The sequence below is a fragment of the Mercurialis annua genome, linkage group LG3 (genome assembly GCF_937616625.2).
Source record: "Mercurialis annua linkage group LG3, ddMerAnnu1.2, whole genome shotgun sequence".
NCBI lineage: Eukaryota > Viridiplantae > Streptophyta > Magnoliopsida > Malpighiales > Euphorbiaceae > Mercurialis > Mercurialis annua.
In genome coordinates, this window is record NC_065572.1 from 74,625,766 (window position 1) to 74,651,208 (window position 25,443).

The 25,443-nt window shown below is 31.1% G+C and overlaps 4 protein-coding genes across 6 annotated transcripts; 2 read left to right on the forward strand and 2 right to left on the reverse strand.

Annotated features, from left to right (window-relative positions):
- Window positions 1-705: 705 nt before the first annotated feature.
- Window positions 706-2,482, reverse strand: LOC126674765 (low affinity inorganic phosphate transporter 4-like). The gene has a single exon (XM_050369271.2). It carries the CDS (start codon window positions 2,474-2,476, stop codon window positions 887-889), a length of 1,590 nt encoding a protein of 529 aa, XP_050225228.1. The 5' UTR covers window positions 2,477-2,482; the 3' UTR covers window positions 706-886.
- Window positions 2,483-3,454: 972 nt separating this feature from the next.
- Window positions 3,455-5,356, forward strand: LOC126675303 (plastid division protein PDV1). 3 transcript variants are annotated; one of them, XR_007639726.2, is made up of 3 exons: window positions 3,455-3,852; window positions 4,282-4,992; window positions 5,160-5,356. XR_007639726.2 is itself a non-coding variant. In XM_050369924.2 (2 exons), the coding sequence occupies exons 1-2, from the start codon at window positions 3,559-3,561 to the stop codon at window positions 4,801-4,803; spliced, it is 816 nt and encodes a 271-aa protein (XP_050225881.1). In that variant the 5' UTR covers window positions 3,455-3,558; the 3' UTR covers window positions 4,804-5,081. The 3 variants fall into 3 exon arrangements, 1 of the variants encoding a protein (XP_050225881.1); XR_007639727.2 differs by having other exon boundaries at window positions 4,282-4,926; XM_050369924.2 differs by lacking the exon at window positions 5,160-5,356 and having other exon boundaries at window positions 4,282-5,081.
- A 16,472-nt stretch (window positions 5,357-21,828) lies between these two features.
- Window positions 21,829-22,840, forward strand: LOC126673005 (serine/threonine-protein phosphatase 7 long form homolog). The gene is made up of 3 exons (XM_050366957.2): window positions 21,829-21,932; window positions 22,023-22,367; window positions 22,754-22,840. Exons 1-3 carry the CDS (start codon window positions 21,834-21,836, stop codon window positions 22,838-22,840), a joined length of 531 nt encoding a protein of 176 aa, XP_050222914.2. The 5' UTR covers window positions 21,829-21,833.
- Window positions 22,841-23,237: 397 nt separating this feature from the next.
- On the reverse strand, window positions 23,238-24,928 carry LOC126671338 (ethylene-responsive transcription factor CRF4). Its single transcript, XM_050365107.2, has one exon. The coding sequence runs from the start codon at window positions 24,570-24,572 to the stop codon at window positions 23,466-23,468; it is 1,107 nt and encodes a 368-aa protein (XP_050221064.1). The 5' UTR covers window positions 24,573-24,928; the 3' UTR covers window positions 23,238-23,465.
- Between the last annotated feature and the right edge of the window lie 515 nt (window positions 24,929-25,443).

A 25,443-nucleotide genomic window follows, 5' to 3' on the forward strand; every position in this document is an offset into this window, starting at 1 on the left:
AATCATACAATAACATTGTTTGGATTTAAAAAATTGAACAGCAAATTTCTTTTATAAATTTAACAAAATTTAATTTTAAATTTAGAATGTACAATATATAAAATTAAAGATTCTGTTACGTGTATTGAGTATAAAATTAACAATTGTAATGAGAATTTAAAAATTATTCTAATAGGTTATTATGCATAAAAATAATAAATTTCACTATATGAAATCAAATTAAATCAAATAGAAACTATTAGAATGTAATTTCATGTATTGTTCTTTGGAGCTAGAATCCATAAATAGAATGAAATTAAATAATGTTGAGCCTAAGACGACGACCATACCATAACGATAACATGACTCAAAGGTGTACAAAGTCTTTATCTTATTCATTAATAAAGATACAATGCACTATTTTCATGAAACTTGATTTATGAAAAATGTTATTTTGTGAAAATGTATGGATTTAAATCCGAAACTTTTAAAGAAAAAAGAGTTGTTGATATTCCTGTCAGTTCGTTGGTAACATTATTTAGATATTAAATTTACACACTCTCATTCATAAAGTTATATTATCTTGATTAAAATTATAAAATTAATTTATAATTAGGCAAAATTCAACTAATTTTAATACTAATAAAATTCAAAAATTTAATTATTAATTGATAAAAAATTATAAAATTGTAGTACTATATATTTTCTTGAATTATTAGACCTTTATCACTATTATTCTCAAAATTTATCCGCATATGGCATATTTTACGATTAACATAAATTTGCCAATATCACTTAACCAATAACTAGTAGTCTATATTAGCCTTTGGAAAAAAAAAAACTAGTAGTCCATTGCTCATTCTATTAAACTACACACCTATACTTTTTATGCTAGGAAGCAATTGAATTAACCCGTATACCGTTTCCATCTACTGTTCGGAGGTTCACCGGACTTGCAACGTCTCTCATATTCGCCACCATCTTCACCTGATATCTCTTCCAAAGACAGTCCTTTAGTCTCTCTAAGCAAGAAAGTACAACAAAACCCTAACATATTTGTGAAAGCTAAAACCATCAACGCATGCTTTATTTTTGACACATTCTTATCATCTAACGTATATGATTGAACCACAAATGCCCCAATCATAGCTCCAGCCTTTCCTGCTGCTGCGCTCAATGCATGACACGTGGATCTTAACCTAGTCGGAAACAACTCCGCCGGCAGAACAAAGGTTGTGCTATTCGGTCCGAAGTTTGCGAAGAAGAAGGTTAGACCATAAAATAGTGCAAATAAGCCTTTGTTACGGTCTACAAGATAGTCATATTCCAAAGCCATAACTAACATAAACACAGACATCATGAAGAACCCGATGAGTTGAATTGTGAACCGGCCGAGAGTTTCGATGAAAGCCACCGTGAACCAGTAACCGGGAAATGTACCGATCAACGCCACGACAAACATGGCGCGTGAGTTTTCATACACTTGTTCTATGGCATTAACTTCCTCAGCTGGTTTGATTAAACCAATAGCTTGGAACATGTCGTTTTGAGTTAGGCTTTGACTGTAGAAAGCTATGTCTAACAAAAACCATGAGCTCATCGTACCGATCAAATGAAGTCCATGTCGTTTGTAAAACTCGTTAGACAGTAAAGGGTAGTCATTAGCATCTCTAAATTGCGTGACTTTTACATGTTCTTCTTCGATTTCAATGTCGAGAACCTTTTTCATGTCGATCGCAGCTTGTTTAGAGTTTCCTTGAACAAGAGCCGTATATCGAGCAGTTTCAGGCATTTTCATGCGCCAATAATATGTTAAAGCCGCCGGGAAAGCTCCGATCATCAGCACAAGTCTCCAAAGAAAATCTGCCTGCGGCTGCGTCGAAAGGATCGGCTCTTGATTGAATGGCACAGCGTCGTAACCATTAAGAAAAAGTTTCGAAAGAATAATAGAGACTAAACAAGCAAAAATTATTCCTACGCCTTGCATGGCAAAAACAGCTGCTATAAAAGCTCCACGTGTTTTCTTATTAGCATACTCGCACATAATTGTAGCAGAAAGCGGATAATCTCCACCGATACCAATCCCTAACCAAAATCTGAAGAAACAAAGACAACCTATTACAGATTTTGCACTATGTCCGAACGATATTCCCGAGAAAAAGGCACAAACGACCATCATAATAAGTGTGATCCCGTACACCTTTTTCCGGCCAAGCTTGTCTCCAAGATATCCGAATACTAATTGCCCGATGAAGGTTCCGACTAGAGCAACACCGGTCACCATGTTATTGACGTTCGTCGGGAGCTTACCGGGCTCTCCTGTGGTGGGGTCATAGTAGTAAAGACGGCCGAGGAGTTTTGAGACATTGGAAATGCAGAAAAGATCGTATGCATCGGTGAAAAATCCCATTCCGGCGATAACAATGGCAGTGACATGATACCATTGAGTTCTTGCTGTATCTAATGCACTGAGAATTGCCAGATCATTTGAGGACATATTTTTTGTCTTGCTTAATTAGTGTGGGGTTTGATTTTTCAGTTTTATAGAGTAATGAATAAAAATGCTGGCTGCTGGCATGGTACGTTGATCACTAGAATATGACGAAAACAATAAGAAATAGTGAAAGGAATATCCTGAATATTCTGTTGCATAGCCAAGTTAATGAATTATTGAGACATGTTGTAGAAACTTAATTGAACTTATTAATTTATAGCTTGTGGGACTAATCGCCAAGCTTGAGCTTAATTCTAATTGAAATGCATGACTGATTGCTATCAAAGTTGGGAAAATTATATCCTATCTTGCTAAAAAAAGGCAAACACCATGGATTGCATTCAATAGTCTTGGAGAGAAGTGGACCTTATAAATGGGCCGGGTGTTCGTCCATGCCCAGCCCAAGCACATTCATTTGTTAACAACAACATCGTTCCGCACTACATTCGCTATTACACGTGGATTTTGACTTATATACAATAAATTAACTATAAAATATGGGTTCGAAAATGTCTGGTCCGACCCGACGGATAATAATTTTAGTATTGTTTATATGTGAAATAAAAGTTAATCAATTTACCAATGAGATATAGCTCAAATAGTATAAACGCTGAGTAACAAATTATTAGGTCGCGGATTCGATTCCTCTCACGAACGTTCTCCTTTTCCACATTATAAAAAAAAAAAAGTTAATCAATTTAACTTTTTATGTTTAAAGATCAAATTGTACTCTATATTGTGATTTACACACTTGTATTAAAACAGATTGCTTGTACATTTTTTATAATCTCTATGTACCGTATTTTTCATATAAAACAGATTGGAGTAGTTTAGTACAATTTATGATGGGAAATCATAGGACAAAATCATAATCGACTAATTAATGCCTAACATTTTGAAATTTTATTTTCATCTAATCCACAAGCCACAAAGTCCACAACTACAACCACATATATTTATTTTTTTTCTTTTTTCTTAAAGGTAAAAAATAGAAATGACCGCGCGCGAGTGACTGTAACTCTAGTTTTCCGATTGCTAACAGTTTCCCTCACTTTCCCGTTCGAAAGAGAGAGAGAGATACAACAATGGAGATCGAAGAAATTGAAGCCGTACTCGAGAAAATCTGGGATCTACACGACAAATTAAGCGACGCAATTCACTCTATTTCCCGTATTCACTTCCTCAACTCCGTCAAAAATCCTAAAAAATCAGATAAAAAGAAACCCTACAACGACGCCGTTGAAGATAATCGTCCCGGCTTTGTCTTCTTCAAGGACTTCCGCATCGACGACGATGACTCCGCTATTCAAGAAGCTAAGAGTCTCAATGGCATAAGAACCGCTCTCGAAAACCTCGAGGATCAGCTCGAGTTCTTCCATGTAAGCCCCCAATTTCTCCTAGGGTTCGCGTTTTAGTTCTGTTTGTTTAATTGTGCTCAATTTAGTCCTTTTTCGTTTTAAATTATTGTAAAAATTAGGTAATTCTTTGAAATTGTTTGTGCAATTTCGATATTTTATTTGTTTCAATTATATGCCAGGTAGCACAGAAACTTCATTGGATATATATTTCTATTTCGAAAATGTGTTGTACACTTAATGTTTTAGACACGAAACTTTATTTTTACTATAGGAAACCTTAAAGTAGTGCCATTTCGCAGTGTCCATGTCTAAGTGTGCCGTTTCTTTGTGTCCGTGTTACCTAGATTATATGTAATTTGGATAATTATAAAATCAGAAATTGTATCAATTAATTTGGGAAAATAATTTTGGCTGTTTATTAATTCTGTGTGTTATCTTATTGCGTGACAGACTGTTCAAATTCAGCAGCGGGCCGAACGAGATGCTGCGATTGCTCGTTTAGAGCAAAGCCGGATTGTGCTTGCGATGAGATTGGCTGAGCATCACGGAAAGAAGTACAAAGTCATCGAAGAAGCTCTAGCATTTGTCGGTGATGTGCGTGATGCGAGTCGTTTTGTTTCTCCTGAAAACCTCTATTGTTCGTCTCAGAATCTGTCTGGTGGTGAGAATCTTGTTAGGCGGAACGAGAAAGGGTCGTCTAATGTTGTGATTAAAGTTCTTATTTCTAGCTTTGATTTGGTTAGGAATTCTCTTAAGTTGAATCATGTTGGTGGGATATTGGGTAATGCTGCTATATTTGCAGTTAGTATGATTGCATTTCTCCATTTCCATCCTGGAGCTTATAAGGAGCTTCCTTACGATCAAGAAGAACCCCTGTATAGCAGTAGAAATGCGAGGAATGCATCACGAGAAGAACGTTGTTCATTCAACGGGGATTTAAGTCGGTTGGATGTAATGTTAGCCAGGGGTTAACGATGATTTACCAGCTTGAAGCTTTTCTATAATCAGTCAATGAATGGGAACGTCTGCTGCTTTATAAATTGAGAAGTTCAGTAACCGTAACAGTTCAATCGCTTCCCACGAAGCTAACATGATGTACGAATTTTAGATGCATTTCCGTGTCAAACAGGACCGTGTTTGAAATTATGATAATAGTGTTAGGTGAGCTTGTTAATACAATCTCTTTCGCCTTGTGAAGTTGATTGTGCACACGCCATTTTCAATATAGCTGAATACCTACTTTCTGTTCCTGTTTAATGTTTACATATTACTTATATATTTGCAGCTAGTTTTTATGCCTTAAGTAATTCAAATTTCTATTATTGCAGGATTAGTTTGTGTTGTGTAGATAATTTCCGAATGGTTGCAGCAAAGTTTCGGTGGTCTATTTTAGTAAATCCAAGGTACAGTTTAGAATTTGCTCTTTTCAAGCTACTGAAATGATTGTGTAGGCTATTTGCAATTTTCTATCATGTCCATGTTGGTGACTTTCTTTTGCAGAGTAAGTTTAGTCTTTGAAAGATTACCGTAGGTCTTGGATTGCCTCTCTTTAGTTCCCATAAAATTTTCGAGCTAGGATGACAAAGATAAGGTCTGAAAACATCTTTTTAGTCAGTGATTGATTTTTTTTCATGTTTTCCATTGACATAAAGCTAAATTAACAAAGACCATGATGTAAAGAAAGCCTAGGTGATTTTGTAGACAATTTGTAGAAATTCTATAAGATAACCAATGCTTGGTTGAGGCGTAGAACTTGAAATAAAAACAGGAATATTATGAGCTTTCATGTTGAATTGCCGGCTAACACTAGTGAGTGAGGAGTCTTGAAACCATGTCTGTAGACACCATATGTCCTAACAAATATCCCAGGAATAAGAAACTGCAACATCACTAGTAGTAATAGCTTGAAATACTTCCAAAGCGTCACCCTCAAATATCACTATGGACCAACCATGAATTACTTGCAAGCATCCCCCTCAAATATCACTATAGACCAACCTTTCGAACTTGACCAATTCAGCACTTCACGAAAAGCAAGGAATTCAAGAATGTTCAAGTCCCGAATGTGCCTACACTGAGCATGAATGTTGCTTGAACAATCCCTTTACAATCACAACCTCTATATCAAATTTGAATTGCTGAAAGATAGCTGCCCTATAATTGATCTTAACTACATCAAGAGGTGGAGCACACCATGAAGTAAAAGACGATTGTAACTGGATCTGTTCATGGGCTGAGTTTGGATGGGCTTGGGCTTGACTATTTTTCTATCATCATGATGTTGTCCAATACTTGTTCATGGACTTGGGTATCCGTCTAGGCCCGTCCAAGCCCGGTTTTTAGGGTTGGGATTGGGCAATGATTTTTTGTCTCAAGCCCGACCCAAGTCCGAAAAAAGCCTTCTATTTTATGGGCGGACTTGAACTTTTATTTTTAAAGAATTTTCACGTAAGTTTGGATCGAGCCCATAAAAATATAATATTAAAGCCGGACTTGGGTAGTAAATATAAAGCCCGAGTCGTGCTTGGGCCGGGCTTCAATTTGTAAAAAAAATTAAAAAGCCCAGGGGGCCCACCCCATGAACTTTTATACCATCTGATTATTCGCTTACACGAAATTATCACAACTTTAAGTAACACTTCCTTTTCTTTTGAAGAGGAATTTCCCTTCTATCCTCACAATTTATGTTGAATTTTATGAAGTATATCAACAAAAGTAGCATTTTTCAGATTTAGCAATTAGAACAGGCAAACCCATTTGAAACAACTAGATGTTGTCTATTTATTTTTGTGGTTAATGGTGCTAGAAAAATTAAAAAATAAAAATTTATAAATCTATTGCACTTCAATAATTTCGTTGTAATTCATTCCAATTAATTTTCAATCAACTTAATTATTTTTATTTTCAGATGAATTTCTATTTTTATTTTCTAGTTAGAAAAACCACTAAAGAATAATAAAATTTAATTCTTAATAAAAAAAACAATTAAATTTAATTTAAAATTTTCTATCTTTCGGTGGTTGAAGTATAAAAAAACATATTTGAAGTTTAAATGAAACAACAAAACATGGATGCTATACCGAGTTTAAAGATTGTCATAATTAAATTGATTGAAAGAATTTGGATAGAATTGCAATAAAATTATTAAAATTTGAAAAAAAAAACAATAAATTTTAAAAACTTTGAATAAACTTATAAAAAATTTAAAAGATTTGTTTTTTTAGCACCATCAAATTTTTTTTTATTATTCAATCAAATAAACCTATTATGAAAATCTCACTTACTAAATTAAATTACTCAATGCAATCACAAGCTTTACTGGTAATTAAACTTTATAGCCAAGTGAGTCTTCTTTTCACTGTTTATTTGATGAAGATCATTTAAAATTCATGTACGTTTTAAATATTATTTGATATGACTTGACATTCTATAAAATCATTATGAGAATGAGGAACTATGATAGGACATTTAAAACATTATTTTTACAATAACATTTCTAATTCATGCACATTTTGAATATTATTTGATATGACTCGACCTTCAATAAAATTATCATAAGAACTGCATGTAATCTCCTTATGTGCCAAACTTGCTTACAAATGTTTTGGCGCATTCTTAGGCAGCCCTTCATATCAAACACAGGCTATAATCAAAATCTCATCAAGTTCAACAATTTACGACGGTGGCGAGGTTTTTTTTTATCAATTCCACTTCTAATAATTGCATGGGTCAATTTATAATTGATTGAATTTCATTATTGACTGAATTTAAAATTTCCACATATGCCTTGAAAAGGAAAATAAATACAAAAATTGGGCATCAATATGAATTTGAAACTAACAAACGAAACAAAAAAACTGGTTTCCTATTGTCAATTACTAAAAGATTCTAATTCTTTTAAGTTTAACGTGCAAAATTCAACAATTCCAACTATCGTGACTCTCATGCTCATTAGCAGCAATCCGCGGATAATGGATGTCGTTTTGGTCGATGTTAATTCAATTATAGTAAAGATATTATTATTGGAAAGCTGATACACGTAATGGAATAATATGGAAGATGACAAATAACAAAGCCTGATTGAAAGGAATGTCGGAAAGTTATTTATAGCATCCTTTTCTTTTTATGTGTAAAATCATTTTGCTTTTAATTAGTTATGCACATACATATCGATGGATTAGGAGTCTAAACCCAAAAAGTTAGTATGAAGTTTGACCACATGCTTAAATTGACCTATAATATGAAGAACTTTCTTTGACTTGCAATTGGATACATTGCCTGATTTAAAAAATAAATAAACTTTTTAATTTTGCCAATTAAGAAACACAAATTGATTTTTACCTTTGGAAATTGACAAGACAATAAAGAAACATGCTTCTTTCCTTTTGTCTCCAATATTACCATTAGTGTTATCTTTGCTTTAATGTAATCTTAAGTGGGGCATCTAAATGACATGAATTTGAGTTTCCCCTAAAAAATTAGGTTGAAATAATAAAAAAATAGTTCTGTATTCCATATGCCCTTTTACATTAATATTAAATTACTCAAACATACATTTACTCCACGCTCTTGTTTTTGAAGATGGTGACGGCGATCTCCGATTTTTAGATGAAAAATCACCGTCTTGTATTCGTTTTTATTAATATTTATATTTTTTTCAATAAGATATTATGTTACGGGCGTTTATATTGAATGTGTTTGATAATGTTTTAATGCTTTTAAGCGGATATTGTATTTATGTTTTTCCAGGTCCAATCAAAATTTTATTGTTTTAAATATTACCCAAGCATGCTCTATAATTCCCAAGTAAAATACACTTCTCAAATAATAATACATAATACCTAACCTTTTCAATAGCAAATGCAATACCAAAAAAAAATCATGGTACTGAATCCGTTTGTTCCTGTCTCATAGATAAGGCATAAAACATGAACATTAAAGCCCCACAAATGGCAACATACATTTTCCTTTCCCATTAAAATATTGATTTACTTATGAATTCCTTGCTGTAAAGGAATGGGAAATCCAAACATTTCAATTTTTCTGAATTTTTATAAAGGACCCACTTAACTATAAATCAAAGTAAAGCTAACATGATGTTTCATGCTCAAAAATTGGTAAAATAAAAACTGTATTCTTTTATAAAAAAAAAAAGGAAAATATAACCGGTTCCTAAATATGTGTAAACTATTGATTTACATTTTTTTTGTTTTATACGATCATTAGAATTTCATTTTGTTAGATGTTAGTTATAGAGACTGGATTTGAACTCACGGCCTTCAATACACTTGAAAACGCTAGATTAGGCCCACACTGGCTATTGATTTACAATTCAACTGTTTCAATGGATACATCAAGTTAAAACTATCATATACATTACACAAATATGCAAAATGAATTAAAAATATTACAATTAAATTACACTATATCTAGTAAATAAAAATCGAATGGTTTTTACTAGTTCAATGATTTTTAATTTTTACTAGGTTTAATTTTTAAATAAAAAATTAAATCAAATATTATAAATTGAACCAGTTGAACCGACCGGTTCGATTCTTAAACCACTTGCAAAACACATCAAATATCGAACAGCTTCACATTCCTTTTCATTATTATTAAGGTCAGATCACTTACATTGTTGCCGGTAGGTGAAATCAGAAATTGAGTCTTTTTAAGCCATTTTCCACCGTCCGATATTTATGATTTTCTGACTGACGAAGTTGCTTAAAACCACGTGTCTATAATTAGGCAGTTGACCTGGACTTAATTATAGCCACGTGGAAAAAGAAAAATTGACTCTAATCAGGTGCAGTAGCTCCATCCATACCTCACATGCCGCACCATTTGATTGTCTCGGTTGGGCCTGGATACTTGGGCCCACTTCAGTGGCCGAAAAAGTCTGAATCAGCATGTGCTTAAGGCTCAGGACTAGAAAATCGAAGGTTTAAATTGATTTGCTGGGGCCCAGAGCTTTACGGCCTTCGTACAGTGACACGTGGATGATGACTGTTCACCACTTGATTAGTCAAAACTTTTTAACGAGATGAGATCGTTTAGCTAGAATTAAATATGATTAACACTAATTAATCATGATTTAGTGAAGATTTATGAGATTTCATACTGGGCCCAAAGTGACTGGTGGGCCACATATGACCCTCGTGAGTCCAAATTAACTGAATTAAATTTGGCGGGAAAATCGTTCCATTTTGTTAAACAGTTAACAATATTGGTCAATTAGTACCATTTTTAGTTTGGAGTTGTTACCGACTTTCAGCTGGCTACAACCACGAAGTCAAATAAGTTATACCCGTTTAATTTGTTTTCTATCTTTCACATTTAATTGTATTTAAAATATGTTCAAACTGATCAGGATCTTACAAACCTGAAAATGAGATTAGTATCAATTGGGTAAAATCTATAAATGACGGAAATTTTGAAAACATCATAAATAATGAATTTTATAATAATTAATATTTATATGTATATCCTCATATTATAGTTATTTAAACGTTGCTCACACATTTTGTGTCATTTTAGAAAAATATAATTTTTTGGTCTCCGCTTCATATTATATTTGTTATCCGTTTCCGTACTACTTAGGATTAAATAAGAAAGTCAAATTGATATATCAAACATTTAATTGTTCTCCAACCTATTTTAAGTTAAATTACAAAATCTATTTATGCAAATCAAAATTATTGAAAAAGAGAAGAAAGGCAATCATAGAGAAGTGAGTCGAAGAACATAAGATGATAGTGATATAGTAGTAGTGGGGACCAAATTGAGAAAAAGAAACAAATTAAAATAGCACTAAAAAACATTGGAGAAAACAAAGTTAGAAATAAATAAGGGAAAAAAACCCAGAAGCGGTTCAGGTGTTGTCGCTGTTTATATTAAATTTGATAAATACAAAGCGGTTCAACTTGCTTTTATTATTCATCTATTTAATTTCACTTCTCAATAATAACACATATATATATTTAATAAAGATTTTTAATAGTCATCTTCTCTTTTACTTTCTGGGTTTTATACAGTGCCTCACCTCTCTTATCGCCGGCTACCTACACATGGTAAACTACCAGCTGGATCTCCAATTTTCTGCGCTATTTAAAGCTTATTCATGGCAAATAATTGATCTAATTAATCAATAGTTTTTAGCCTAATACTAAATTATTAAAACTAATGAATTATAATTTTGTGATATTGAATTTGTGTGCTTGTTGTGCAGTTGTTATACGGTATATATGGAAGTCTCATGCAAATTTATATTAGGGAATGAGAGGAAATGAATCATTAACTCATTATCCTAGAATTTTAGATTGAATGCTGTATATAGTTCATGATAGTAATTATTTTTTCTAAATTCCTCTCGTTATATATTGTTGAATAAAATGATAACCAAATAAGTGTAATGCAATACTTAATTCATTGCGTGAAGGTTTCGGTGATGCGGTTGTGGTTCCTATTTCGAGCCTCGCGAATATATTTTTTCATACATTGTGTTCTTTTCGGTCCAACAAATAATATTATAATCTATTTCGGCTGGTTTGAATAAGGTGACTTTGGATCTAAAATTCGGAAAGTGGCAAGCGGAAGCCACTCGGGTGAAATCACGGGTTGGAGTCGTGTTCCGAGAAAAGTTAAATATCCCAATGTAGATGTGTTAAGCACTTGAAAGGGAGATTGTTAGAAAACAAATGTGATTGAAACATTATACAAGTATGACAGTGAACATATAAGTGTATTAGACTATTTAACGCATTGTTTTAGAGTTAATGTGGTGTCCAACCACGGTTGTGGTTCCCATTCTAGACCTCATGAACGCACTCTTGCTTACATTACGCTTCTTCTGATCCAACATATATTTTGCTCATTTTTATCCTAACAATTAACATTACAATCTGATTTGAGTTATAAGGCGCCTCCTAAAAGCCGATGAACAAGATGAGTGAATACAAAAATAGAAGTTAAGTTTTAATTAAAGCCGTTAAGGGAGATGTTGTTTAAAATTTCAATACCAAATTTTGTATTGAAAATTATGAGTAAAATGAGGAACATATAAACAAAAATGAGTTATTAATCAATTGAAATTTTAGATCTAATGTGATATTTCATCTATAATTGTGTTTTTTTTTTCACTTGTGAATGTATTCTTTATGCAAGTATTGTGCTACTTTTTATTCCAACAAAGATAAGCATGATGTAAATTAGGAAGGTTGAGAAGAGATTGTACTCTTTCTAGTTGTGATAGAATTTTAAGACTGCGATGAAAAATAATGAAAATGACGAATAATTACTTTTTTAATAGTCGGTTATTCGTAGTGTTTTTTGTTTCTCTACACCTAAACCATTATTATTATTTTCTTAAATCTTTTTATTACTAATTAAATATTTTTATTACAACATTTTTATAGTTATCGGCTATTTTTCTCTCCCTGTCTAAATTTTTTTCATATTTTCTGATTCGTCACCGCCTGAGGTGAAACCCCATTGGAACCACATGAATGCTTATACATACAAGTTCAAGATAGTTAATGTACGTATATATAGGTTATGTACAAATACGTAGGTGCGTATAATTCAGTTAATATTAAGGATAAAATTCAATATGTCATATAAATTCTTGGTAATGAAGCAACCAAATTTGATTGGAAGAATAATGATAAGGTAACAATTAGGGGTTGATTGATGAGGTCAGTTTAGAGAAGTGTGTGCCCTGCTCTGCCTATATATGAAAATGCAGTTTACATTAATACACTGCACTACTGATCACCACCAGTTGTATTATATATGCACACTGCAATTTTTTGTTTTATTTTTGGCTTAAACTCAAGTTGCTATCTATTTTTGAAATATACTTTTGTATTTTTCTCTATTTTAGTTTTTTGTTTGGCTTCTTTCTCATTTTTATGCATCATTGCTCTACATGCACCATCCAAATCTAATTAACTCTTTTTGGATTTTTTGTAAGACGTTTTCTTTTTTTACGTTTTCTTTTTATATTCCTGTTATATTTAAAGGCCTAATAGCTGAAATATTCAAATTTTGTTTAGTTTCTTGATATTCCAATTAAATTTTTGAATTTTCTGCAACTTTGGTACATTATAAAAGGTTAACACTTAAGAATAAAGTAGGCTCTAAATTAATGTCATGTATTTATAGCCTTTTCTCATTACAGTTTATTGTACATTCATTTCATCTTTTAAAATGTACCGAATAATATTATACCAAAAGTGTCGGTAACCTCCTCTCTTTATTTTTGCCAAAAAAAGGTGGTCAGTTAAGGTTATTATTAGACCAACTTGCAAACATGACATTAATTTAGACATAATCTTTAGTAGAAACTGCAGTAAAAGAAGAAGAAGAAACTATAGTATTATATTTCCATGTAAATAATATAATCATATTGTTAAAAATAAAATCTCACGTGAAAGGAAGCATGTATATGATGAATAAAAGATAACTTAATATACTAGTTGAACTTTATTTTTGTGAAATTAAATTTGTAATGATTCTGTGATGATTTTATGGTCTTTTTGTCTTAAAAATGTACAGCCACTTGCCAGTCTGTATTGAGCTTGTGTCTAAGAGCACTTGTGATTTTATTTTCTGACTGGTATGGTGAGACAACTTCATGAATTCTTGTGTAATTACTTATAATGAATATTGCAGTTGAAATTTTTATTTAAATTGTTGCTCTTCTATATATATTCAAATTAAACCTAAATTTATAAAATTTGAAACTTATTTCTATTAAAATAATCTTTGTTAATGCATATTATAGCCGTTCTATAAAAATAGGTCAAATTTAATTTGCACGATAAGGTAAAACATAAAAATTTAAACTTAGTCATTTTTTAATTAACTTCACAATATACTTTTGATTTAATTATTTAAATATTTTTAAAAAAATCTATTTATACATTTTGAAACACCGAATTTCTTTTTGAAATTATATAAAAAAAATTAATTTTTATATTGGACTAAGTGATGATTAATGATATATATATATATATAAAGTAATAATAAAAGGCTCTATGAAAAAATTACTACTAACGCTCCAATATATAAAATGTGATAATATATTAAGGACCCCGTTTGTCTCATAAAATAAGCTAAATTTTAATTTTGAGCATTCAAAAATATATAAGAGTAATATTTTAGTTTGATTAGCTAAGTTAAAATGCCAACTTTAGTCTACTTATATCATATTCTCTTGATTATCATTAATTGTCACTTAATCCGATGTGAAAATTAATTAAAAATATATTAAATCTATAATTGTAAAAAATATTTTAAAAAAATATGATTAAGGGACACTTCTATAACTGTATTCATTATTATTAATAATATAAGGGAAAAGGCTAAAAAATGACCATAATGTTACCACCCAAATTTTTGTAGTCCCTTTATGTTTTTTGAGGTTCAATTATGACCCTCATATTTTAAAATTTGCACCTTTTTTTAAGACATTGTTGTTTAAAATATTAATATGAGGGGTGAAATTTTTTGGTTTTAATAATATAAGGGTCATAGTTGAGTCTAAAAAAATATAAAAGGATTACAAGAGTCTGGATGACACCATTAAATTCATTTTTTAAACTTTTTCCTTAATATAAATGCAACATAATAACACCAAAAATAATAAAGAGGTTGTTTTATCAATCTCTTACATTGCAAGAAAGTAAGGGTGCTCGTCCATACTTTTCCATTCAAAAGTAACAAATTAAATTTTTTAAATAATTTTAAAAAATAATTGTATTTATATCATTTCTATGTCTTTGTAAAAATAGTTAATAGTCAAGGAGTTAATTAGAGAAAAAATATCAAATTCTTTTTTCAGTGCATAATGCTATCGCTTTGAAAAGTATTTTCAATTTATAGTGTGTTCGATTTATAATATCAATTGAGTATTTATTTTTAGTTTTTAAAATTTAATTTGTATTAAAAAATAATTAAAAAATTAAAAATATTTACTCCCTCCATTCCAATAAAATAGTCCACTTTGTCTTATCACGCAGTTTAAGAAAAATAATTATTATTTATGAATTTTGTAAAATTCTACTTATTTTTCTTGTTATACCCTTATTTATATAGAGTCCACTTGCAATTTTCATTTCAACTTACTCATTAGTGGATTTTAAATAAGGATAATATAGAAAAATTGAGTATAAAAATTAATTATTTTTTGAAAGTGACAAAGAGGACAACTCTATTAGGACGAAGTGAAATACATAATAAAACATATTTTGTTAATAAATACTCCCTCCGTCCCAATAGAGTTTGTCCACTTTGAGAATTTTTTTTGTCCCAAAACTCTTGTCCACTTTCAAAAAGTAACTAACTTTACACTTAATTTTCCTACATTACCCCTATTTAAAGTCCACTAATAAAAGTAAATTGTAAGTGGACCCTACATTAAATAGGGGTATGACAAGAAAAGTAAGGAAAATTTTATAAAAACTATAAACAATGATTATTTTTCTTAAACTATGTGATAAAGGCAAAGTGGACAACTCTATTGGAACGGAGGGAGTACATATATATTGCATGCAACTGTGTGGTAGCTGTTTTTACCGTTGGCATAAAACATTTGGGACAAACATAAAAAGCCAAAACCAATAACTCATCTACAGTTTACTTTTGGCAGTGAAAACATTCGTATTTCCCCAAAGGCACAGCGAGTATTGAGTAATCGCAACTGGCATTGAACAGAACAAAACGACCTCCTTTCCTGAGTTTTGAGTCTGCAATGAGAAAATGTAAATTTTATTACTGCTGCATTAATGGAAAGATTTTTTGCTTACACATTGCGCCGCCTATTTTGACTTGTTTGTTTGGGTTGCTTGTGACAGTCAAATTCATTTATTTACTTTAAACAGTTAAATTTGGCTCTCTTTTTTTTACTGTCTCATAAAACTTAGACATGCCTATCCTGTAAAAGGAGTTCCCTAATATATATTGTGTGGCTATTTCTGAACAATGAAATCTCAGAATCTTCATCCAAATCTAAAGCTTAGAAAAAAAATGCTAGTATTAGAGAAGCACTTATTAAAAATTATTTGATAAGAATTATAAAAGTGAGCAAAAAAATTGAACTGATTAAAAAATTATAGGGATTAAATTGAGATATGCAACAGAATTAAAATCGCTTGATAGGTATTTAATCGTTATAAATAAATAACACAAAAAATTTACACATTTTAGCAATTAATATCCCGTTTTTAGCAGGTGAAGAGACGCGTGTGCGCCGCCCGTTCGGTTGATTTGCTGGCTCGGTCCGGTTCAATACTTATTATTTTCACTATTAATTGTTTTGTAAACGTTAGTATAGCAATACGAGTTGTTATTGATCGTTGTTTTATCCTGAAAATGACATGGTTAATCAACTGTTTTCTACAAGTAGAGCTTGAAACGTCTTAAAGAGGTTATTGCAATCCAGCCAGAGTTTTCATTGGTAAATTCTTCATTTTATGAATTTGTTTCAACTTTCAAGTGACCTTTTACTTACCCTTAGCCATCATGTCTTGTCATAAAAAAAATAAAAAAAAAATCATCTACTACAGCAGATAAGAACAATTTGAGCTACATTAGATGCGAATTGATTCATCCATGATTCATGAATAATCGTCATTCCTGTCTAGAAAAATAAATATCACAACCAAATTAAGATAATCTTTTCTTTATCTAGATCGAATGTCATAAACTTATACTGATACTATAACTTAAAAATGTTGAATTTTATAGGCTGAATCACCAAAAAAAAAACCTCACCTTTTAGCCCCTTTTCAGTTGCACCATGACGTTGCAATTTTGTCAGTTGCACCCTAATTCGCACCTTTGGATTTCAATTCCACCCTCAAAATTAAATTGGACTTTTTTCACTCGGAAAAAATTCATAAAAACCCTTATAAAGTACTCGTTTGAACTCTTTTCCACATAAAAAGTTAAAAATGGATGACTTATTTTAACTTTTTTCAAATGAAAAATAGATCAATTTAGTACTTGAGAGTGGAATTAAAAACCAAAAATACGGATTAGGGTGCAAATAAAAAAATTGTAACGTCAGGGTGCATTTGAAAAGGGGTTAAAAGGTGGGGGGATTTTTGGTGATTAAGCCAATTTTATATAATTGTTATGAATAATAAAAATCCAGTCTAGCTAAAAAAAATTTCAATAACAACTACAACAAGTGGGCGAGCATTAGCAACAAGATTCCGGCCATGTTTTGACCAGAATTTTGGATTGGTAACAAAGTTTTATTAGCCAGCATAAGCCCCTCCGTCACACATCACAAATGGAATTATAAAATTTGGACTCCCTATTTAAACTATCAAATAATAATCTTATTATAAAACCTCATATATATCGTGACATGAACTAATGAATAATAGTCGTATCACATATTTAAGTGGCATGTTTTTTCTTGTTTGTACCATTTCTCGTACCAAATACCTACCTATTAGTACTATTAATAATTGGTGATACGTAATCTTAAGCATCTTATATCCAAAATACAAAAATACTCCTTTCAAAAATAAAATAAAATAATACAAGCATATAATTATAATCATGACATATCACAGTAATTAAATGAAGATATAATAATTTTATATATTCATAATTTTGACCGTTTTGATAAATTTATGTTCTAAAAATAATTTACGATAGTCTAATTCTTTATTTTTATATATTAAAATAAATACATTTGAAATGTGTCTGGTCCTACGTACGTAGCTAAGAATCTAATAAAAATAAAAAAAATTAAAATTTTGATTAATTAAAATTTAAAAATTATTATTACAATTTTAAATTTATCAAATTGATGAAATAGGTTTTTTATATGTTTAACAAATATATCGGTTAAAATGGTCATAAGTACTGTCGTTTAATATTTTCAAATTCATTGATAAATATATTAAAATAGAATAAAGATGAAGATTTAATTCTTAATAATCATATGGTCCGGGACATAATTATGATAACTTTTTGATAACCATGTCATATATGTCTTCTTGATTAACCGTGAAGCAACTATATAACCTGTGCATGTGTTTTCTCCTTAGTAGTCTCACTTAGATACACTCCCTTTATTGGTCCTCCAATTATTTGTTGAATACTCTTTTTTTTTTCTTATGTTAAATAGAAAATTTCTTGAATTAACTTTAAGCTGTAAATAATATATAAATTTGCCCGTTTTTTTGTCAGGTCATCAGATTTAGTCCTCAAACTATCCTAAATTTTTTACGAATACAATTGCTTTTGATTTGAATAATTGAAGTTCCCCTTTATTTTCAAAAAAAGAAACTAAAATAAAAAAATAAACGTGTCTAGTTAACTAGTAACAATAATTCCTATCACTTTAAATAACATCAGCAAAATATTTATTGCTAAATTGATTTTGAGATATAAATTTCAATTGAAATATCAGATCCCGTATTCAAATTAATATTTATTTTTATTCACGATTTTTTAAGATTTTTTTAATAATTAAAGAGGGAAAGTGCTTATAGAAAAAAAAAAACATTTCTTCTATTATTTTTAATTATCTTTCTACATTATAAGGCAAATATTCCTCCACTATTTAAATTATCAAAAATGGTGTTAAATGACTATACTTTTTCGACTTTTTGAACTATATTCAAGCTTTTTAAAAGTTACAGATCTAATTTAATTTAATAAATTTACAGATAATCTACTCAATCTTTTTAAATTAATTTAATTATATATATGTGGCAATTGAACGTATAATTTTAAAAAAAAATGGAAGAAGATAGTTGATAATTGCATTGTCGCATAATTTGAATAAATCAATTCTAAAAAATGTTAAACTTATTTTGAAAAATTAGCTAGATTTCTACACAATTGGCTAAATTTGAATAGATTTAGCTTTTGAAAAGTTTAGATAAATTTCTAACAAGTTAAAAAAAAACTTGACTAATTGAATAAAATGTATGTGATACCTTAAATTACAACAACCAACAAATTAAAAAACCAAATAGAAAGCAAAGTTGAGAAGCGGTTTATACGTAATGAGAAGTTGACCAACACAAAGGAAAACTGCATGAAAAACAACATTCTGTCATGTGTTTTTCAGAAATAATTGTGAGAACTCAAATTGATTTTAATGTTATCTTCTTTGAGTAAGATGGAAGCATGAAGAATTTTAGTGACACCATGACTGATGGACCCTAAAACATTCTTCATCATTTTTATTATAAATTATAAATTTTAGTTCTTTCATATTTTTTATTAATCTTAACTCACTAATTGAAAGCGATTGAAAGACTATTATTTTTAAATATATGAGTACTTAGAGGGTACACGCCGGTACGGGGATGTATTTGATCCTTTGTTACCTAAAATTGAACAGAAATGGAACTATTATATAATTAATATCCTTATAAAATATTTTTTAGGTTTAATGGCAAAAAAAACCCAAACCTTTACGAGTTGTTGCAATTATATCCAAAACTTTTAATTTTTGCAATAATATCCAAATTGCATTATTTTGTTGCAATAATATCCAAATTGTACTTTTTATGTGAATTTTTTTGAATTTTTTGCCATTTTTTGAGACGTTTACTATATTATAATAAATCAAAATATAATAATAGCCTAATAATTTAATTGAAAACAACAAGTTTATCCATCAATTTGACTATTATTACTACAAAAAATGCAATTTGGATATTATTGCAACAACAAAAATACAATTTGTATATTATTGCAAAAATTAAAAGGTTTGGATATAATTGTAACAAATCGTAAAGGTTTGGGTTTTTTTTAACATTAGGCCTATTTTTAAATCAAAATTAAGTTTAGTCAAATTGTAAAGATGTATAATAGTCAAAAAAAATAAAATTGTAAAGATGTATAATTAAAAATAAGAATTTTGAATTTTTAAATCTATTCTCCTTTTGTTATAATGAAAAGAATTGGCATGTTAATTTCTAGATGATATATATGGTGGATTCTGGAGGTTATCTTTGGTCCACATTCCATTTTAGCCACATCTTACTGGAGTATACCCATAATGGCTTATACTCCATTGCTAAGCCAGTATTAACCTTTGCGTTACACTCTTATGTCCTAATCTGTTAAAAAAACTAATCTACCGATTTTTCACATATTAGTTGTAATAAAAAAAGAAAAAAATTAAATTATTTTAACACATTAATTATATAGTATTTTTAGTATTTAAGTATTTGAAAATTCAATGAGAGTGTGAACTGCATAATAAAAATTACTATTTTAATTCATGCTTCATAAAGATAAATAAATTTTCCTCTAAAAAAAGTATACGTGATAATATAAAAAAATCAAACTTAAGCTTTCTTAATTTTTTCAAAATACAAATATCAACTAAATCTTCATAATATCGTTTTATGAAAATTAAGTTATTAACTAGATGAATAGACCATAAAAAAAACTAGATATATGAAGTTTTATAAAACTTCAAAACTATCCAAAAAAAAAATCTTCTCAATTTTTAAAGATGCACTTTAAGCATAAATTTTTTGTATACATTTTAATTTTTACTTATAAAACATATATCTACACATATATTATAAACATAAACATACGTCAATAATACATCTTTAATACATCTATGGTATAAAATATATACAGTGTAAATTTGTAGGTATACAGTGGATTTTTTAGATATAAAGTGATTGTTTTTCAAAATATTTTGAACGGAACCTTTTCCTAATTTTCATTAATATTTTATTTTAACCAGTATTAGTGAATAACTAAAATTTTATTTTATTTAAAAATTAGAACTTTCCCCTTTTTTGAATATGAGTCTACCACCTTTTAAACTTTACGGCCACACACGGCTTAACGAAATAAGCACATAAAAAGGCCAATTCGTGGGTTAATGACGTTTTTATTTGTAAAATTAAACAAAATTCTTAAACTAACCCCAGATTAAAAAAATTTCCCCATTTATATCATACAGACCGCGGAACACTTAAGCGGTTTTTGGTAAACCGCGGAAGTGTTCCGCGGTCTGCACATGTGGCTCCACCTGGATGCAGGTGGAGCCACGTCACTGTAAACCGCGGAAGAGTTACGCGGTTTACACACGTCACTGTAAACCGCGGAACTCTTCCGCGGTTTACAGAGGGAATTTATTCCCTGTCAGAGGGAATAAATTCCCTCTGACCGAGTGGTTGTAGACCGCGGAAATTTTCCGCGGTCTACACCACTATAAAAGGGGGAACCAACCCGTTCCCCCTTATATCACAATTTGAGAAATTTTTTTATAGAGAGAGAGAGAGATATGTAGAGAGAGAGAGAGATAGTAGAGAGATAAAAATTTTAAATCGGGGTATTATTGTGGAGAAAATTTCGCGGAGTCGGTTTTCGTGGCGAAATATTATTTTTTGGCGCATTATTGTGGAGAAGATTTTGCGGAGTTGGTTTTCGTGGCGGAATATTATTTTTTGGCGCAGAATATTATTTTTTAGCGGAATTATCGGGTGAGTTTTTAAAATTTATAGATATGTTATTTTTAATTATTGAATGTAGTTAGATTTAAATGATGTTTGATGTGTAGTTAGATTAAAATAATGTTTGAAATGTAGTTAGTTAAATAAATATAGAGTTAACCCATAGATATAGTTAGATTTAGTTAAATTTTTTAAAAATATATATTATAAAATAAATTAGATTAATGTGTAAATAAAATTAGAATAATGTGTATAAAATTTATATAAATGTAAAATAGAGTAAATTAAAATTAGAAAATCGAATATATGAAATTTTTAGAATATTTTTATATTAGGTTGGAATTAGTGCAAAATATTAAAATTTATGTTTTATATTATATAAATAGATTCGATACTAAAAAATTAAATATAATACGTATTTGTTTTTAACAGTATTTAGAGAAAATATAATTTTTTTATAACTGTAGGTTTGTGAAAGACCGGCGCTACTTTAGCGGCCAATTAATCCTATTATTTTTAATAATTTGTATTGAACAAATTGCAGCCATGGCAGCTGCTCACGATCACATGCAGCCGGGTCCTGAAAGACCGGCGCTACTTTTTTTACAGCATGACCATATCTCTCAGGATGTCTGGGATGGCACGGTAACTTACGTTTGCATCTTATTTTTTGTCAACAGTTACGTTTGCAACTTAATTAAATTTTTGAACTAACTTAATGTTTATTTTTTTCAGGGATCTGACGAGGGATTTCTGTCTCGCGCTAGCTGTACGACTAGAAGGAGCGCTGTTCTGCCGTTCGCTAGGTTGGACCACCGTATTCGGTCGATGATCGAGCCTACTGGATTTGCAGGCTGTTTTGCTATGCGTCACTACAGCGTCGACATGCAGCTGATCACAGCCCTTGTGGAGAGGTGGAGGCCGGAGACCCACACTTTTCACTTACCCGGCGGAGAGTGCACGGTTACACTACAGGACGTGGCCATTCAGACCGGATTACCAGTAGACGGTCATGCTGTTACAGGAGGTATTGTACATGATTGGGCTGCAGTGGCAGAGAGGGTTTTGGGGATTCCTGCGGTAACTAGCAGATATGACGATAGGACTCCTAGGTGATTTCTTTTTTGTACTTTGTACATTATTATCTGATGTAGTAATCTTTTTTAATTTGTAATTTTTAGTTTATTAAATATGTTATTGTTATGAAGTATAAATTATATTTGAATATTTGTTAATATAATTATTTTGTAGTATTTTATAAATTTATTTTTGTAGAATGTTAAAAAAATTAACTAATTCAAATGTTTTAAATTTAAAAAGTTCAACAATTAAAACGTAAATTTTTTTTAATAAAAGGTTTTCTCATTTTTAAATTTTTATTTAATTTTTTTTTAAATGATTGGGAGAAAACCTCCCAATCATTTAAAATAAAATCAAAATGATTGGGAGAATTTTCTCCCAATCAGTGCAGCCAGGGAATTAATTCCCTGGCTGCACAAACAAACCGCGTAACACTTACGCGGTTTGCCACGTTGGCAATGCAAACCGCGTAAGTGTTACGCGGTTTGCTTTTGCCTATGTGGCTCCTCCAGCGAGGAGCCACGTAGGACAGACCGCGGAACTGTTCCGCGGTTTACACAAACCGCGGAACAGTTCCACGGTCTGGGAGGTATAAAATGGGATTTATGAGTTTTTGGGTGATAATTTCGGAAATAATTAACAAAAACCAAATTTAATGGTCATTAACCCCCAATTCGTTGGCGTGCGTATCTTAGATTTATTTGTTAAACAAAAAAGCCTCGATTTCACATACTAACACCGAGTCACACCGACTTGACTCAATACGACCGGCCACAACCACCAATCACGCCTTGTCGTCTAAGGCTAAACGGCAAAAAGAATGCCACCGTGGCAACTCAAACATTAAAAAACAATTTAAACAAAAAAATCTAACTCAGAATTATACACTCTTCCACTTCTGATTATTATTCTCCAAAACAAAATACAGAATCTAAACAAAAACAAACTCCGTCCATCTTTCCAAACGGAGATATGTAAACAAATAAATAATATAATAATAATAATAAATAAACACTGCAAAACTTCCACTTGTTACCGCCGGTACAAAATTTGCCGTCAAACCGGCAACCAAAACGGCGGCAACAGCCACTCAATATTTCAAAGAGCCACCAGTGGTTCAGAGAAAAACAAGTCACCAATGTCATGAAACAAGTCATCATCGTCCGCTTCATGGCACATGGACAACGATCCAAAATCTTGAGGTATATCCAAAAACATGTCACTGAAATCCTCACTCGATATAAAACTATCTTGTAAAACGGTGGTCGTTGTCGTTGATATCAAACCGTCGTCGAAAAGCGACGGTCCAGTGCTCGAAAAATTGAAAAACTCGTCCAAGAACGGCTCCTCGTCTAGCCAAGGAACATCTAAGGGCAATGGATATTCTGCTGATGACTCGTCGGTTAGATTTGTTTCTTCTTCAAGAACCGGTCTAACCGTCAAGACCGGTTTGGTTTCCTTTTTAAATTCTTTCTCAAGGGTTTGAGATTCTGATTCCATTACACTATAGTTTAAACTATAGTTGAGAACTGATGTCGGAGATGATAGATTGTGTGATTCGTCGCCTGACTCATATCCTGACGATGAAGTGACATTAATTTCCGGCTGCTCCGGTGGTTGTTGTTGTTGTGGTTGTTGTTCTCTTCCCGGCGGTGTGATGAAGTTTGTTAAAGCGTCAGCTCCCCGGAGTTTGATGGCTGCATTATCGTACACTATAGCAGCTTCTTCAGCTGTTTCAAACGTACCCAACCAGAGACGCACACGTTTCGCAGGATCTCGAATCTCCGCCGCCCATTTACCCCACGGCCGTTGCCTTACGCCTCTGAACTTTCTTCCGTTATTATTACTACTGAGTTTCTCCGGCCGGTGACTGATTGGTAACTCGTTTACAGCAGCTCTTTTTCTTCCGTTGTTAGAAGAAATATTTATTTCTTTAGAAGCTGGTTCTATTCTAATCTCATTAACATACCGCTTCACTCTTTGCCGGCCAAATAATAACTCGCCGCCTTCTTCGTCGCTGGAGGAGTCGGTGGCGTCCGGGTCCGTCATTGATATCCGTACAACTCGCGGTGTCGTATGCTCTAACCGACACGTCGTTTCTTGAGCGGAGGGTTTTCTGGGTTTTATTGAAGGTTTTATGTATTTCTTGGTAAGTTTTTTGTGCTCCGTGTATTTCATCGGACATAGGATACTTTGGTCAATCATTTTTTTCCCTCACTAAAGCATCAAAAAAAGACCCAATTAAAAGAGAAAAAAAAGGTAAAGAGCCGTGAAGGAGAAGACTAATAGAAATCAAGGAATGAAAAAAAAAACACTGTGAAAATTTAAAGATTTAACAGACCCTTTAAGCTTTTAACAAAGGGAAATCAATTTATAGACTAAAAAGAGGAAGAGAAAAGGAAAAATAATGATGCTATGAAATTTTGATTTGTGTTTGATTCTTGAAATGGAGTGAGTGTCCAGAAAAAGAAAGTACAGAGAAAAGTTTTGAAGAGTTTTGCAGAGTACAGTAAGGAAATAGAGAGAGAAACAGGGGAGTAGAGTTTTAGTTGGAGCCAAAATCAAAACGCTGAATTTGCTGTTATATAGGATCCAAACAGCCGAAATTGGAAAATGTTCATAATATAAAATTATTGTTTCCTATTATATTTTTTAAGTTTCCTTTTTCTTATTTTTTCCCTTTATGGCCAAATCCATCTTGACGCCCCTATATTTTCAGTGTTTTGTTTATCTTGGTTATTTTCAAATTTTGTATTATTTAGATCCTTTTATTTCATTGATTTGATTTATTGTCTTTTTTCGGACGAAATTTGTATATATTTGCTATTGCCAGGGGCGGAACCCGCCCTTTCACTGAGGTAGCGATCTCTCTGCAAGTTTATTTTTATACTATTAGTTTTTTTATAAATAATTACTTAGTTTAAATTTTATACAATTAAATTTTGTTTTGTACAAATTAGCCACTCCATAGTAGAATACCTAGTTCAGCCCCTTATCACAACAAAAATGATAAAAATGAACTTGGGTTAATGGATTAAGTTTTTTATTCAATATATCATTATATTTTCAAATTTTT